The sequence below is a fragment of the Rhodnius prolixus genome, unplaced genomic scaffold, assembly GCF_049639745.1.
Source record: "Rhodnius prolixus isolate KJV_2025 unplaced genomic scaffold, Rpr scaffold_14, whole genome shotgun sequence".
In the NCBI taxonomy this organism is placed as follows: domain Eukaryota; kingdom Metazoa; phylum Arthropoda; class Insecta; order Hemiptera; family Reduviidae; genus Rhodnius; species Rhodnius prolixus.
In genome coordinates this window covers 6976626-6993134 of record NW_027411594.1, presented here as the reverse complement: position 1 = coordinate 6993134, position 16509 = coordinate 6976626, and the positions used below count along the sequence as shown (strand labels likewise).

Genomic DNA, 16509 nt, shown 5'->3' with positions numbered 1-16509 from the left:
ATAATTCTTTGTAAACCTAAAAGATTGAACATTATATGTGTAACCAAGTTGTTGGAACAATTTAAATGTTCCCGTTAAAATATTTTGTTTAATTATAATACAAACAAAAATTTATGATATAAATAAAATTAACAATTATGATAGGATCCCAATTCAAGCAATGATTCAGCAAGTTTAACAGCAAAACTGAGGGTTACAATTTTAGCCCGTCATTGTGGTATGGAAATGATGGACTAATGTTTCGTCAGAAATGTTTCCTTATGCATTCTCCCCTACTATTAAAAGTAAACCTATAATTAATAAACTAATTTAAACTACATTTACGCAAAAAATATCTGTATTTTTTTGATGATGGGAAATTTATACTGACAAATTAACTTAAAGTGATGAGTTAGGTTTAGTTATTGTTAGTGATTTAGTGCCTATTTAGTGTAAGTGAGATTTTTGTGCCTATAGATTGTTGAAAAGCATAAATTTGAAATGCGAGAAAATATTGTTTACAATTAACTCGCATAGATTACAGGCATATTTATAGTATTTATTAAATTCTATCAAATTGACCTTGGAACAATGGCCGTGTGACTCAGAGCTCTGACATTCTGACATGTTGGGAAAAATAGTTGTATTTCAGCACTTTTTTTGAAGGAAAAGCCGTGTTCAATTTTTTTCTTTTCCAAAACATGGCCGCTCCATTATTATTACAATATTTTAAAATTATCTTCTAGCTTATTACTTGTTGACGTGCTAATAAACTGTATACTATAATTATAAATGCTTAGAAAACTAAAAAAAAGTTCTCGACCTTGCACAGAGATGGCGTTGCTGTAGATTAAATTTTGGTTTTTATATTGGTACTCTTGTCGATACATAACAGTCGAATAGGTTTCTTTTTTTTTACAGCTGTTTATTATAGTAGACGAGTTGTAGATTGCGTCATAAAATGATTAGGCTATAAAAAGGGGTGTGTCATGGCTAACATTAATAAATAAAAGCATGTCATTAAACCATTAGAATTTTCTAAGATCGCAGGAGGCCATTAAACTTTTATTTATTGTATATGGAGTAAAAGAAACTAAAATTCTTGACACTTAATTTTTGTGTGTGTTAATTAACAAAGTTATTTTAAATTATTATTTTTGTACAAGAAAAGTATAAATAAGTGGGATTTATCTCATAAATTATCACTGGTTGTCAACAGAGACCTACTACGAAACAAGGCACGTAAAAAATGCATAACCTTTAAATTATTAGGTCATTATATTTGAACAATTCTGGTAGCCAAATCAATATTCAGTGGCAGTGAAGTTAATCAATTTTTCTTTTTTTCTGAGCTCAAAGTATTTGTAATTATTGTGCCGGAAACAAGTTTCCATCAATATGAAACCGCAATGAAAAAAAATCATAAGAATTATAATTCGGATTTTGTATCGCCGTCGCAAAATGGAAGTGCCAGTCTTTGGAGGAGTAGAAGTTAGAAGTGAAACAGCTTCCTACGGTTTTCGGTAAAGGGTATTTCAGGGTATTAAAGGGTAAAGGGAATTAAGGGTAATTGTTTTGTTGGAAATTGTACTTGGATATGTACGATGTTAATACGGCAATCTTGAGAAATTGCATCTCATTCCTTCACAACTGCGGATAACTTCGGACCATCGCATTGTTTCGAAATGACGATTACTGCTCAGTCTGCTTGGACAGGTTGCAGCCCAGATTTTGTTCTTATTGCTGTACTATATTAGGCCCACATTGAGCGATACTGTTATCGACTTCTAGATCGGCTTGCTTGCTAAAAGGCTATAAATCCCCTAGTTTATTTGTAGAATTAACTGTAAAGAAGTGTTCAGAGACGGACTTTAAACGAACTGGAATCAGTTTTGGTGGGAAGGCGTGGATATTCCGTAAATTAGCATCAAAACTTGCATTTTTAAAACTTCTTAATTAATTATAAAAATTCTATTCAACTAATTTTGGTAAACTTCTGCATTAAAACCCACTTCATCTGTAAATAAGTGACGTAAAAACCCTAAAGGCTCGTGGAAATCCCTGGCCCAAATAGGGAATGTACTCAGCAGTTGTTTTTTTTTATTTTCTTAAAATGAGTGGGTAAAGGAGAGAGATATTTCAATAGATTGGCTAACTCAATTAGGAAACGAAGCGCTATTCTGCCTTCCTTCAAGAACTGCCGGGCCGCTGTGCGGCGGACGACTGTGTGCGCATCAGTATGCAGTGAAACATATTGAGCCGACCAAAGTCCTAATTGAGTTCATTGAACTACTATTTGCAAATATATAAGTATAGAGGGGAGGGGTGGACAAAACTAGAGCAACTGGGCCAAAGTTTGCTCGAGTGGAAGAGTCAGTAGTACGCGTGATTGTTATCGATTTAAAGGAGGGAATACCCCTGGTGAGTGGAGGGGCAGTGATCTCGCGCGCTCACTGCGTACAGACCGGCCCATTCTAGCCAATTTAGATGGCTGTGACGATCACACAAGTGTCGGCCGATGGGAGTGGTGCTGCTCCCATACGTATTAGTTAGGTTTGTGTGTCAAGGACATTTCGCTGCTCTTAATATTTTATTAAACCGCCAACGTTCTCACCGCGCATGCGCCATTACTAATACTTTAATTTTGAACTTGACACTTGTTTTTTTTTCACTTTCTCCGCATTTTAAGGTTGTCTGTTGATGTCGGAGCTAATACCAATAAATGAACGTTTTTCATTGTTTAAGCCCTTTGAGGACGAAGATCTGGAGAGAGCACTTATCTTTCTCCTATTGTTCACGGATGTGTACCTTCATCAGAGACCGATATGATTTTGAGGTTTAACACATGAGTAGAGTGCGCTGCAGGTGGAGGTTATTCTCTGTTCTTAATCATTTGGTTTCGGTATTTGTATCTATTCAGCCGTGGAATGCTGTATGGATTTATTTATTTTTCCATGTCCTCCATGTTCCATTCTTTTCTCCAAATACTACGAAGCATGTTCGGTGTAATGCACATAGGCTACCTTAATTTATTTGTTTTTTTTTTTTTTTTTCTAATTTAAGGAGCACCAAAATCTGAGGTCATTGGCGTCCAGAATCTTTTCCAGGATACTGCCGACCTCTGGACACACCTCCACACATCGATCAACTTCTCCTAATGGGATATGTTAAGGTTTTTCTCTGCACGACTTCTTTAAAATATTATTTTATTTATCAGCTGGTTGGATCTCCTGAATTTCAGAGCTGCTAATATATTAAGAGTAAATATCCAAGGCAAAATTAAAGTAAAAAATAAAACATAGTGAAGTAATACAAAAGTTGCAATACTATCAGTCATTATTCTTATCACGACGTGCATGCACATTCTTACTGCCATATCATGCATAAATCATACTTCTGATCACGTGACTGGCACACATACTCATACTATTTCCAATATTCCTTCGACCTGTTCCAATCGAATAGTCTAGTCTACGTCAAATCAATTGAAGAATAATTACAGATATTACGGGTATACTATTTTAGAACTATGGATAACTTTACTTTCACTGACATATTGTTCTGGAGTAATATCGACTGACAGCGAGAGGAATGGTCGAATTACTGGCTGACCTCTCCAGCTAGTCTGTCTAACACTTCCTTTTATCCCCACTTGGTAGCTCCTACTTTTTTTATATAAACTCCTCGCAATGTTTTATACAAGTTTAGTCAAATCAAAGCCAGTAATCTATGCGGGTAATCAAAGAGTTTTTTGCTCTCGCCAGATTTGTGCAACTATAGAGACGTATACAGAATAAAATCATGTCACCAGTGGTCTTGGAACCCAGTTTAGCTGTGAGTACGTTTAAGAGTCGTTGGTGTTTTTTATTAATTACTGTGAGTTTAAGTCTTAGCTTTATGCGGGGAATACTATGCCTGTACTGCGGTTTACTTTCGAAAGAAATAAACTCAGGGAAGCAATGATGATGGACCTGATGAGTCCGCTATTCCGGGCCTACAGGTTTCTGATGATCACTCATCAGCATTGTATCGATTGAATGCAGTATTCGCTGGAGAATGCGGAAGTTATATTTTATGCAATAAAACGCCTTCGATAAGGTGTCAAATCTTATCTTGCTGAAGAATGGGCAGCACAGAGTAATTTTGGGTGGGTAACCTTCCGTCTAGATAAGACGGGCTTTGGATAGCATTTGAACTTCGTAGTGGACGAGGATATACTCTCTGTAGGTGGAAAGGCTGTTCAAGCTATCCCAATCTGCCGGCTTCTCGAACCTTAGCATTTCCCTTGAGAGTCTGAGCGATTAGCAGGGTTAGGAGGGTGCATATCCTCCTCAAAACACTTCACGGTTTTTGGAAAATAGGGGAGTTTTTTTTGGGGAGCAGGGATGCATCAGAACCTGACGGACGGGGTCAGGTGTTTTAGGGTCCAGGATAAGGTTATCTGTAGAGCAATTTTAAGACCTAAGCTAATAGTCTTTCCGGCAGATCCTTCTTCTTCTTGCAGACAAACTTACACAAGGTCATTTTTGAGGGTAAGCGGTGCTGCATTGGCCTGTCCAAGATCAATGATGGTCCGAATGTTCCTCCCGGACTTGATCGTGCCGTAGAAAAGGGTGGCTAATAGCGGAACTCCTTCGTCTGCCACCATTGTTGGCTTTCACCTACCACTGCAACAATTTGTGTGTCCACATCTGGTTGGCTACACTCTGCAGCATTTTGTTGCGGTATAAATGGCTTAGTTCCTGTGAGGAAGCAATCCGGACCAGACAGGCTGCCGTCGCATGACGTTTTTGCTCTCTCCCAGTACTACACTCATCCAGGCGCTTATTAATATCTCCTAGTAATGCCTCACACAATCTTGGAATTAACTTTGTAGGACTTAAATGCCGAAAAGAGTTACGACTTGAGAAGTCATTGACACTCCTCTTATAATCTGAGCAGCACAAATGCACTGCAACAGTTTGACATGAAGCTATAAACAAAATTATGAAGTGACCAGACTTTGAAAAGTTTAGAATTGGGCCCTGGAATTGAAGTACATTGAAGCGGCGGTTGTCTGTTGTACTGAAGCCAATAAAGCTATCTCATCCTGAAACGCAACCAAGTCGTTTAATCTTGCAGGATCAATACTATCAACATCATCCCTACAAAGATCGCGTTGACGTCATATAAGTCATTAGTTATTGGTGATGACTGGAGTCACAGGAAGTCTTGTGAGTCCTAAACTAAAGATTTGGTTTTTGCTTGCCTTTGAAAAAAGATATTTTTTTAAAGAAATTCGTCTTTGCGGTTGTAAAGTCAGAGATAAACCCAAAGATTCCTCGACAAACCAGTCATTCATAAAAAAAAACCCACACGTCAGCTACCTGACGATCTCTGTGGGAATCCCCCGAGAGTTTGACAGCCAACAGCCAAGAGAAAGAGGAGTAACCCTGCCCGGCAAGGGCCAGAGGTTACCTGTTCCAAACCAGAACTAGCCAGTTTTCAGATAACGGCACGCACTCATTGCTTTTACTTTGTAGATTGTAAAGAAAGTAAATAAATGCTAAAAAAGGAAAGCAAACAAACTTGGCACCCACAATTTGGCAATCTGAACAAAGAAACCTTGGAGAGGTTACCGCTCTACTAAATTAATGTTTTTTTGTTGACAATAAAACAAACAAACCTTTCAACTCTTATCATTTCGGAATATTACGTTACATTTTCTTTTCTTTTCTTTTGAGGGGGGGGGCCACTTAATAAAATTTTGGACGCAGCTCTTACTTGAAATCTTTTACTTTCTCCAATCATGCCAAATTTGTGTAACTCACCGGAAATGCACGATTTAAGGTCCCTTTAACCCCCACCCCGCAAAAATCAGAAATGAATTTTAGATCATTTCCTGTTGAGTATGCGAGCAATATCATCTAGATCTAGGTTCCTGTTTGTCTAACTTCCACAGGAACCTGACAGGAAGTTAGCAATCCCGAAATCCTTCTGGAACCTCAAATAGGGCTGTACTGAACGGATTGTTTGGTTTTTGAGATTTCCCTTTTTTCCAACTTCGATTATATATTGTAGATATCGATAACTTATTTGATTGAATCAATTTTCCAGGATAACTTTTTCTTAAGCGCATTTTTAAGGATAAATTTAGGGATCTTCTTAAGTCAAATTTCGATAATGATAGGCATTAGTTTGTGTTTTAAAACTCTGAGGTTTTAAGAAAGATTTTAAGAGTTAAAACTTCGGGAATTCCAGTAGAAGGAAGTCGTCGCTGGGAGAGTTCAAACCTAATGATTTTTTTTATTGCAAGTTTTTTCTTGAAAAAAAAATTAGAACCATTATCTTGCATTTCATAATCAACCTCTAGAATAATAGCCAGAGGCGCTCACATTGGCCCTTACTGTGATGACACCGACTAGAGTACAGCCTTGCAAATATCTCAGCCTCTTGAAAACTTCTTTTAATGAATTTAATAAGTTTAAAGTGGGTTTTTACTATAAAAAAAGCTTGATATTGTTGAATCATTCTATGGAGAAATCATTGTATAATATTTACTTGAAAATTGGTGACGTCATTTTCTTTGATAGGCTCTAAATATTTTCTGAAAAATAAAAAAGACTTTGGCATCTTTGGGTAAGTTCTTTGAGGTTACATGACTCACTCCACGGAGACTGCATCCATTATCCCTGTGTAGCACTTCTATATCCAAAAATCATCAGCCTGAGAAACTCCTTTCCACGCTAGACTGTCATGCCATAAGGTGCCACGGTAGCCGAGTGGTTAAGAGACTAGACCCGCAATACTAAGATATATTGTTGGTTTAGTGGGTTCGATTCTCGGACTCTAAACCTTGGATTTTATTTAATGGTTACTACAAGAAATTTACAGTAAAGTATGTTTTGCTAGTCGCCTCCGTCCACGACACTTAATTTGGTAGTTGGACGTTAAGCCCCACCTGAAAAAATAGGCGATTACTTTACTTTTTACTTTACTGTCATTATAATCCACTCTGCCGCGACATAGCCTCCTACAAATCCTTCTATCTGTAGAAGATCCTTGTATCTTTTAGACCAATAAGACTAAAACACATCCTTCTCTAACTCTCTTCTCTAGCTGCAGGTCTTTCCTTCCTTTTTCCCTGCATTTTGTATCCTTCATATTTTAAGCTTTCCCCATTCTATTGTTGTGAAGGTTATAATGTATTGTTCATGGGCACTTCATGTACTTCACGTATTTATTTAACTATCCATGTTATAAACGGTTAATTCAAGCTTAAGAGTTAACAGTCAAAAGGGAGCAGGTGATTTTTCTTACTGAATTAATTTTTATTTTATAAATCTGGAATAATTTCATCGCCGTATTTCTCTTTTCCATTCGGTTTGTTAACTAAATGATTTCTTAACAACTTCTGTTAATATCATCGTAAATGTTCTGATAATCAAGAATAAAATACTTTAAATAAAACAACTACTAAATAAAAGGCAATTTATATTTATTCCATTTACGTGACTTCTGTTTGTCAAATTAATTACCTGTCAACGTGATTTGCAAGTATTTTTGTTACTTTGACCTGAAGATATGATCATACTTTGAGGGTTTTATTGCACTACCGGTAACATACTAAGTACACGTGGATCGATCAATTTTCTTTGCAGCATTTCTAGATGATTTTTTGAAAAGATAAGATTCTTGAGAACGTTACTAAGAGTGTATACTCCAGATTGAGAGTTGGGAGTGTCCCACCAGGATAAGATGGAGGAGTGCCCTAGGTCTTCCACAGTTTCCGGGCCAAGGACTTCCACTTTCACAAGGATTTTTTCTCTCTCTCTGAAAGGATCCCTTTTTTTCCTTTCATTTTGAGTCCTGTACAATTACACGTAGATCGTCTATTATGAAATTGCTGACGTACGAAATGTGGTCCAGAACTAGGGGATAACCTTCATGCAACCTGTTTAGAAATGACCTGGGAAAAGCTGCTAACGTGCCTTCACTTTTCCTTGAGTCTAAATACAACGGTCACACCTCTTCTATGACTAATTTTTCCTTTCATTAGTTCTTTGATGACCTATTTAGTTATAGAATAATACTTGCTCAAGTTTTCTCAAGTAGGAACTTGGAAATATAATGTTTTTGGGAACCCCTGAATGCGATAGAAATGTTTATCCCTGGATTCATTCGTGTGAACACAATGCCTACTTTTTTTTCAGCCAAATCTAGTAAGTAATCAAATAAGTAAGTAAGTTTCCTTCTAAAATGAAAGAAAAACTTCTTTCTAACAGAAAATCAATTACTATGCGGAAAATCCTTTTTTGGAAGTAATCTTGCGTGTTTTATGAGTTTAAGAGGTCGGGGATACCCACAGGGACGCTAATATCATTGAAAAAGTGGCTAGTCCACTTCCACAAACACTACCATAGGAAATAAATCAAAAATAAATAATAAAGGCTGGAAATAAAATTTACAATATTATATTGAGTGTATGATGACATCAGGTAGTGGACAATCAGCTGTAGCAGTAACATGTGATTAATAACACATTGCCATGTGTTATTGCATTCTGGGACCACACAGAGTAGCGCAATTGTTCACTTTGTCTTTATCTCCCAAGTGACAATTAGTTCCCCCACTCTCTGTATTGTTCAACTTTTTTCCCTATAATGTCCTTATCAGTTAATTCCATTCCTTTAATATTTCAAACATTCCCCGCCCCCCCCTCCAATTATTTACCAGCAAACTTTATTCTCAAAGATAACAGTGCTTTGAGGTTAAAAGTAAACATATGTAAAAAAAGAAGGCGTTCAGTGTATATAAGTCAGTGTAAGGTTAAACCCAGTCTACTCTGCATGAAAGAAAGTTGTTCGGCTTTGACTACAAAAAGAAAATGAACAAAAAAAGTTTTTTCAAGGTAAAATGTTTTTCCTTCCATAAATTATTACTTTAAGAAATATTATTTTGTATTACTGCAAAAATATTCCAATTTGAGTGTTTAGCTGAAATGACAAATTTTCGGATTACCTCAAGGATTAAATAAAAGAAAACTGCCGTGAAAATTCGCAGCACTTACTCCTACTAAACTTCTTTAGGATTTTTAATTGATACTTTTTCCTTAAACATGTAACTTTTACTTTCTCCTACTTGACTACTAAGTAAGAAAAAAAAGGAAGTGTACCATCGAGACAAATATTCGATATCTAGTTTTCTGAATCTGAAAAAGTGGTTTTTCACAAATTCTTGAGTTTGTGCGAATGAGTCGTCGTCAATCAGGCGCTAAGCGGTAGCCGAGCGGTTAAGAGGCGAGACCTGTAAAGCTAATATGTATTGTGTGGTACTTGGTTCGATTCCCCAGTCTAAACCTTGGATTTTATTTAATGGTTAATAAAAGAACTTTACAGTAAAGTATGTGTTTGCTAGTCGCCTCCGTCCACGACACCTAAATTCGGTAGTTGGACGTAAAGCCAGCCTGAAAAAATAGGCAATTACTTTACTTCACTTTTACTCCTCACCAATCTGGAGTGTGTGGTTCTATAGAGCTCAGAAACAAGACCAAAAATAAATTCGCTAACAATTAAAATTTGATATATTACAAGGTTAGGTGACTTCAACAAGTGTTTGAACAAAAATCAAGGTTAGGGTAAATCGTGTGAGTATGAGCAGTTGTGAACGAGATCAGTTTGAAAGAGAGTACGATTTGTAGTGGACCGGAAATATCCATTTAGTGGCCCGAAAGTGTGTTGGTAACATTGGTGCTGATTGTCAACTCCCTATTGTTCGGAGCGTGATCATTTTCTCTCTCTTCTTGTCCCATAGTCGATTCATCATTTGTCTTTCATTAAATTTGATTCCTTTTTAATTGCAGCTATTGGTTATGTTTCCTGTTTTTGTTTATGTAAAATATTTCAAATGAACCCACCAAGTGACCTTCCTGAAGCGGAAGTACCGCTATACTGAATGGAATTTGCATTGTTTTTTCCCCCACATTTTCCTGAAAAATGCTCCAACATTTCCTTTAAATTATTCATTGGACTCACGTTGGCCAAATACTTCTTTTTTTTATTGAAAAGTCGATTAGGTCTATCGATTCTAGGAGGGAAGGTTACGATCTTTGTCTAATATAATTATAAATAAATTAGTGTTGCTAAAATCCCGAGTTTTACCGGAAGTTTTGGAACGTTCCCTTCTTCCTATTTTTTATTTTATTTTTAATTATTAACATTTTTTTGATTAAGCTTCTTACTGTTATCTCCAAACTTGTAAATGAATTTCCTTCTTAATTCGGAATTTGAAACACGTACGATAGAACCTCGAAAACGTAATTTTTAAAAAAACCAAGATATGCTTAAGAATCGAAAGTGGATGTAATGTTTGGAAAGCAAATTATATGTATCGATGTACTAAGGGCGAGACTTTCGTGACCTTTACGAACTAAAGATCGGTTCCTAGTTTAGCCAGCCTTCCCACAAAAGCAGTGAAGTTTGACGTCAAGTGTAGACGGTGTTCACCAGTGCCGGGTACGGAGTCTCTCCTACATTCCTCTCCTAAAACTGCCACTAGTTCTAAATTCTTCCAAGTGTACAGACGGTGTTTTTTTTTTTTTTTTGGTCTAGCGTGAGTGCTTATTTCCGTTCGCCAAAACGTGACCACATGGCTGTGATGGATGTAAGAAGACTGGAAAGTGGTTGGTTTCCGTTAGATTTAGCTTGTATTGAATCTAGAGTAAGTATCGCTCACTACAAATACGAAGTAGTTTTGTGCAGAACTGAAAGAAAAATAAAATCTCGATTGATGACCCACACTAACTTTTACCCTTAACTTGAATCGTTACTACGACTGCTTTGACGGTTTACCATCAATCATTTGATTGCCTTGAAGTAATTGTTGTAAGGGTTGCGTAGCAGGCACACATGTTCAGCTCTGGGGGGGAAAAATGGCCACATTCTTGGGTGAAAGCGTGGGTGGGTGAAAACCTCAGACCAGATTTAATCATATGAACTCCGCTTCTAGATCTCTCATAAGACCTCAAAAGACGACCTGCTGCCTCTTGATGGCAGACTGAGTAAAGACATTGCATGGGCCTGTCTAGAACCTGTATTGGTTTGTCACTGTTACAAGAATTGATTGTCTATTTGCCTCCTATCAATGTTCAGGGAGTGTTTGATTTGGCTCTTTGGAGGAAGAAAAATTCGCTGATCCAGGAGTCTCTAACAAATTTTCCCGGCGAAATGTAATCTAAACTTAACTTAGGTCTAATTTTTTTTTAGAGAACAGGCGGATTCATGTGCCTATAAAGACGTAGGGGAGAGTTAAGCAAGTTAATCTTGCCCTACTAGAGCTGAAACTGCTAAATATGTAATTTATGTAGTATGTATTTATTACATTTACACTTTTTAATTTATATTAGAAAACTTGACCTTTAATTTTCCTCATATTTCCTTAAAAACAGTACACCCTAGTGCTCCTATTGCTTGGTTTATTTAAGCTTATCAAAACGTGTTCAAACTCTGGAAATATTCCACTAGTGCTGTTAAAACGAGTGGAAGTATTACAGATTTTAAAATAAGCATTACTTAACTTGCGTCATAATGGAGTAATTTACATTCTTTCACGTTAATACCACAAATAGAAATTCTTTATCTTTTTTTAGCCCATTATTTTGATTCGCCTCATTTTTAAAATGATAATTTTTTGGGAAGTCTGTTCAAAAAGTTTAAAATGTAAATTTTCCTTGAGTAAATATTATTCAGAAGCGGGAATTCCCTTTAGCTAGAGATCCGGGAATAAGTCTTTCTATTAAACTAAACGAACAACTACTACAAGTAGAGACTCCAAGTGGTGGAAGTTGTAATTAAATTATTGAAAGGAAGAGTGCTTCTTTGGTGACGTTAAATTAAATTTTTTATTATTTTTTTTCTTTGTCAAATTTGTTTTTTTTGTGATCTTATTGGTTTGGAATGTTATTTCTTCTTTCATATCGCTCCATTTCTATTTTTTATTTGTTTTTTATATTCTTCTTTCTTGTAATGTATCGTACTTCTCGGTCATGTCAAATTTTCGAAATACATGGTTCGCATGGTGGGGGAGGAGACTGATATGAACTTACGATTCCTTTTACAAAGTTCAAAGTTCAAACTGTTTGGTGACCTTCACAATCACAATTTATTTTTCTAGAAAAATTGTTCGAAAAGTTATGAAAAATTGGTCATTTTATACGTATGAGAAATTGTACGGGTGTTCAAATAAGTTTTTTTTTCTTCTTTTTACGTGTTCAACCTCTCGTATTTATTATCTTTAGAAGTTGTTCACCTTCCGTGATTATTATACTTGACCTAAATTTATGATTTTTTAATAATTATTATATAGAATTTATACAGGCAGGTTTTGTTAAGGACATCTTTGTAATTAAGACAAGAGGATATTACGAGGGTCGTTTGAAAAGTCCGTGCAAAGTCAGCCACTGGCGCGTATCGAGGTTATGTTTAGTTAGTAGCATCTCTTGGAAGAACGCGCACCAAGTTTCAGCCAGATCGGTCTATTTCTTTGTGTTTGGCATTCGTTTGAATCGAAGAAGTCGAGTGATTTTCAAAAAATGGACGAAAAAGAATTTCGTGTGTTGATTAAACACTACTTTATGAAAGGCAAAACGCCTGAGGAGACTAAAGAGAAGCTTGATAAACATTATGGTGACTCTGTACCTTCGATTAGAACAGTTTATAAGTGGTTTCAAAATTTTCGGAGTGGCCATATGGGCACAAGTGACGCTGAACGTTCTGGACGCCCTGTTGAGGTTACTACTCCAGAAATCATTGATAAAATCCATGATATGGTGATGGATGACAGAAGAGTGAAGGTGCGTGAGTTTGCTAGTGCTGTGGGCATCTCGAATGAACGGGTACATAATATTTTGCATCAACATTTGGACATGACAAAGCTATCCGCAAGATGGGTGCCGCGATTGTTCACGCTTGACCAAAAACGAAATCGTGCGAAGGGGTTGCAAGGACGGTTTGCAGCTGTTCCAGAAGAATCCGCAGGACTTTAAGCGTCGTTTCGTCACTGTGGATGAAACATGGATACATCACTACATTCCTGAGACCAAAGAACAATCTAAACAATGGGTTACCAAGGGGCCCGTTCCTTCGGCCGGAAAGATTATGGCGACTGTCTTTTGGGATTCGCAAGGAATAATCCTCATCGACTATCTGGAAAAGGGTAAAACTATTACAGGTGCATATTATTCATCGTTATTGGACCGTTTGAAAACCGAGCTGCAAGAAAAACGCCCACGATTGGCCCACAAAACAGTCCTTTTCCATCACGACAACGCACCAGCTCACACCTCAGCAGTTGTGGTCGCAAAATTAATGGAAATAGGGTTCCAACTCGTTTCACATCCCCCCTATTCTCCAGACTTGGCTCCCTCGGACTACTATTTGTTCCCCAATATGAAGAAATGGCTGGCGGGAAAAAGATTTTATTCAAACGAGGAGGTGATTGCAGAAACGAATGGCTATTTTTCAGACTTGGACAAATCCTATTATTCGGAAGGGATCAACAAACTAGAGCAGCGTTGGACGAAGTGTATAAGCCTAAAAGGAGACTATGTTGAAAAATAAAAAAGGTTTACCCCAAAAAATTAAGTAGTTTTTATTTTTGCACGGACTTTTCAAACGACCCTCGTAAGTTTAGTGTGAATTAGAAGCAGCTTGGTATTTTACAAGTTCCTGTTCCGGTTCTAATACTGTTTTTTTTTTCCGAAGTTTTTCTTTCCTAAGTCATTATATCTTCTTTATGTATTCCGAGAAGCTATTTAGTGTAATCAGTTCTGATCACACTAAATACAAATTTTGCTACAGAAAAGGCCTGGAAAAAAAAACCAAAAACTCGTTTTTATAGAATGTTTTAAACCGGAAATAAACAAAATAGCGAGTTTCCAAAAATTTTAACGAAATTCAAATTTTAACTTCTTTTTTTGTAATAATAAAAAAAAAAGAAGAAAGTTAAAAAATTGTTTCTTATAGTGCTCAATCAAGTAAACCACGCCCATTTATTTATGTTTGTATCTTTATCTGTTTACATAATTATTTATTGCATTAAAAATGATTCCATCCGAATGTGCTGACTATCGGCTCTTAAGATGTAAACAAAAATATTAAATAAATAAAATAAATTTATTGTGAGGGCGCTCAAATAGCGAAAAATATAATTTTGTTGTGAAGCATTATCACCATTCTACATAGGTCTAATTGAATATCCTCCCGAAACCTTCATTTTTTGTTTTTTAACCATTTTCTCTAAGGACTATTTATTCCTTTGGGGCAAAATTCTTGGGAGAAGGTTTTTTTTTGTTCTTGTGGGGGATAACGATTACTTCAAAAGGGCTGTTCCTTGTTTGCTGAAATTGTGACTGAGCAGAATAATAGTTTAGCGCAGTGATTCCCAGAGTGTGTGCCGCGGCTCCCCGGAGCGCTGCGGTGCCGTCATAAGGGCGCCGCGAAATATTCACAATTAAACACATCGGCAATTTGGTAGCATGGAACTTTCTGATTTTTGGATATCAGTAAAAAAAGGAATATCCACTGCTTAGCGGTTAAGCTCTACGAGTATTAATTCCATTTGCAACATCCTATTGGTGCGAAGCTGGTTTTGTCGGCGGTCGCGGTAATAAAAAATAAATATCGCTCGAAAATTAACGTTGAACAAGAAATGAGGGTAGCCATATCTATTCCGAGATTAAAGAAGCTGTGTAGTGAACATCAAGCCCATCCATCTCATTAATAATTTTAATAATGTTAATCATCAATGGACGTTCAATAAATTGTCTGTGAATCTAAAATTCGTGTTTAATTTATTGTTTCAACTAACTTCTAACCAAATGGTGGTCGTCCCGTCTCGATATGGATATTACCGGAACAGTTGAAATTAGATATTTTATATTATCCCTAGGAAAATAGTATCTGTTTTTAATTTTTCGCTGTTAAATGGGTAATCGCTTTTGAAAAGGAAACGTTTTCCAATTTTTCAAGAAAGTCAAAAATTTAGAAAAAATCTTATGTATCTATAGGGCGCCGCGGAAAAAATCCGATTATTTAGGGAACCGCAAACCGAAAAAGATTGGGAACCTCTGGTTTAGCGTATTCTAGCTCTGAAAGTATTATCCCCTACCGCCAGTAATTCCCAAAGCTGTTTGTCCCTTTTATCTCCACGTGGCCATAACTAGGTCAGTTCATTTAGTGTGGGGGGCTATAATTACAACATATTCCATGTTAAAATAAAAAATTTTAATTTGGACATAAACAAAAAGATAAAATTAACATATTTTTTACATTTCCATACGTACTTGTGAAAGAAGCAATGAGAAAAGTTAAGATAACCTTCAGATGAACAGCATCCCTTTCTAGTATTCATTCAAGAAAACCATTTTCAGTATAAATTAATGTTGGTACATGCACACACCACAACGTCCTAAATTACTGATTATGATTGCGTGCGCAGTCTCCGCTGTCTCTAATCTCAGCTCGTGAACACGATAATGAGGACTAGGTGCGTCCCCACCAGATAGATACAATCAAGGTGGACTTGAACCTCTCTCAACTTTTCGTTTTCTAGCTCGAAGGAGTGGCTTCTTCGCCTAGGTAGGCGATATGTTACGCCCTGTTTTATTATAATTAACTTAAGTTAGTAATTTACTTATTTATATTTTTTCAAAGGTGTGACCCTGACCCCACATGAAACTTTCTCTTATTGAAACTTTTATTTTTTCTTTGCTGTCATGCCTCGTGAAAACTCTCAAATACAACTTTTACTGCAAAACTAGTGATTTCGTGAACAAAATCAGGATTTTGGACACTAGTTCCTGTCTGCAACGTTGCTGGCGACAATTGGCCCATTAACTTTGGGACATTCTGTAGCCGCCATTCCCTATAAAAGGCAAGGACTCCAAGCAAGAATCCGGTTCAAGTTACCTATCTCAGGGTTCTTGAGGACGTGTGCCACGTTAGTGATGGAATAGATTTGTTGGTTGAATGCTGGCTGCATAACTACTACTTCAATCCAAAAAGCTCGCAGGGCCTCAGTCACTAGGAATAGTCGCCTAGTCTTTGCCACTAGGATTCCAGGAATCGCCCACTGCTGCATACCCAACGATACCCATGAGCCTTTCCTCCAAAACTACCTAAACTTAAGGAATTAGCAGACATAGCTAGCTCTAAAAGAGTAATCTCTGCCCCCCTCGGTGACATCACCACAGCCACGAAAATAAGAAAGAAGAATTTTAGACAGATCTGTGACTGAACATAACTGAAAAACAATTATTAACATTCCCTTAAATTATACTTTTATCTATTTTAATGATCGCCAAATTATTAGCGTTTTTGCGGTGGTTAGTAAACTATTAAGAATTGCATAGTTGTTCACTCATTGTATTGTTTTAGTGTTGTGCAACACTTATTGTTTAGGTTAATGTGAATTGAAACTGAGATTTTAATTATTTGGTTCGTTTTTGTAAGTTATAATACACTTGTGGTTACAACTTCAATTTTGTTTCAAGGT

General features: G+C 36.6%; 1 protein-coding gene across 4 annotated transcripts in view; it reads left to right on the top strand.

Moving 5' to 3' along the window:
- LOC141451904 (NADP-dependent malic enzyme-like) overlaps nt 1–16509 on the top strand; it is a 41188-nt gene that overhangs the window by 10688 nt on the left and 13991 nt on the right. The window contains exon 1 of one of the 4 annotated variants that reach the window (XM_074123714.1): nt 3666–3813. The exons of 1 other annotated variant lie outside the window; for it this stretch is intronic. In XM_074123714.1, coding sequence (XP_073979815.1) covers nt 3781–3813 — 33 coding nt within the window. In that variant the 5' untranslated portion in view covers nt 3666–3780. Of the gene's footprint in view, nt 1–3665; nt 3814–7559; nt 8870–10590; nt 10678–16509 lie in introns of those variants that run through there. 2 more of the 4 variants (XM_074123715.1, XM_074123713.1) reach the window with 2 other exon arrangements.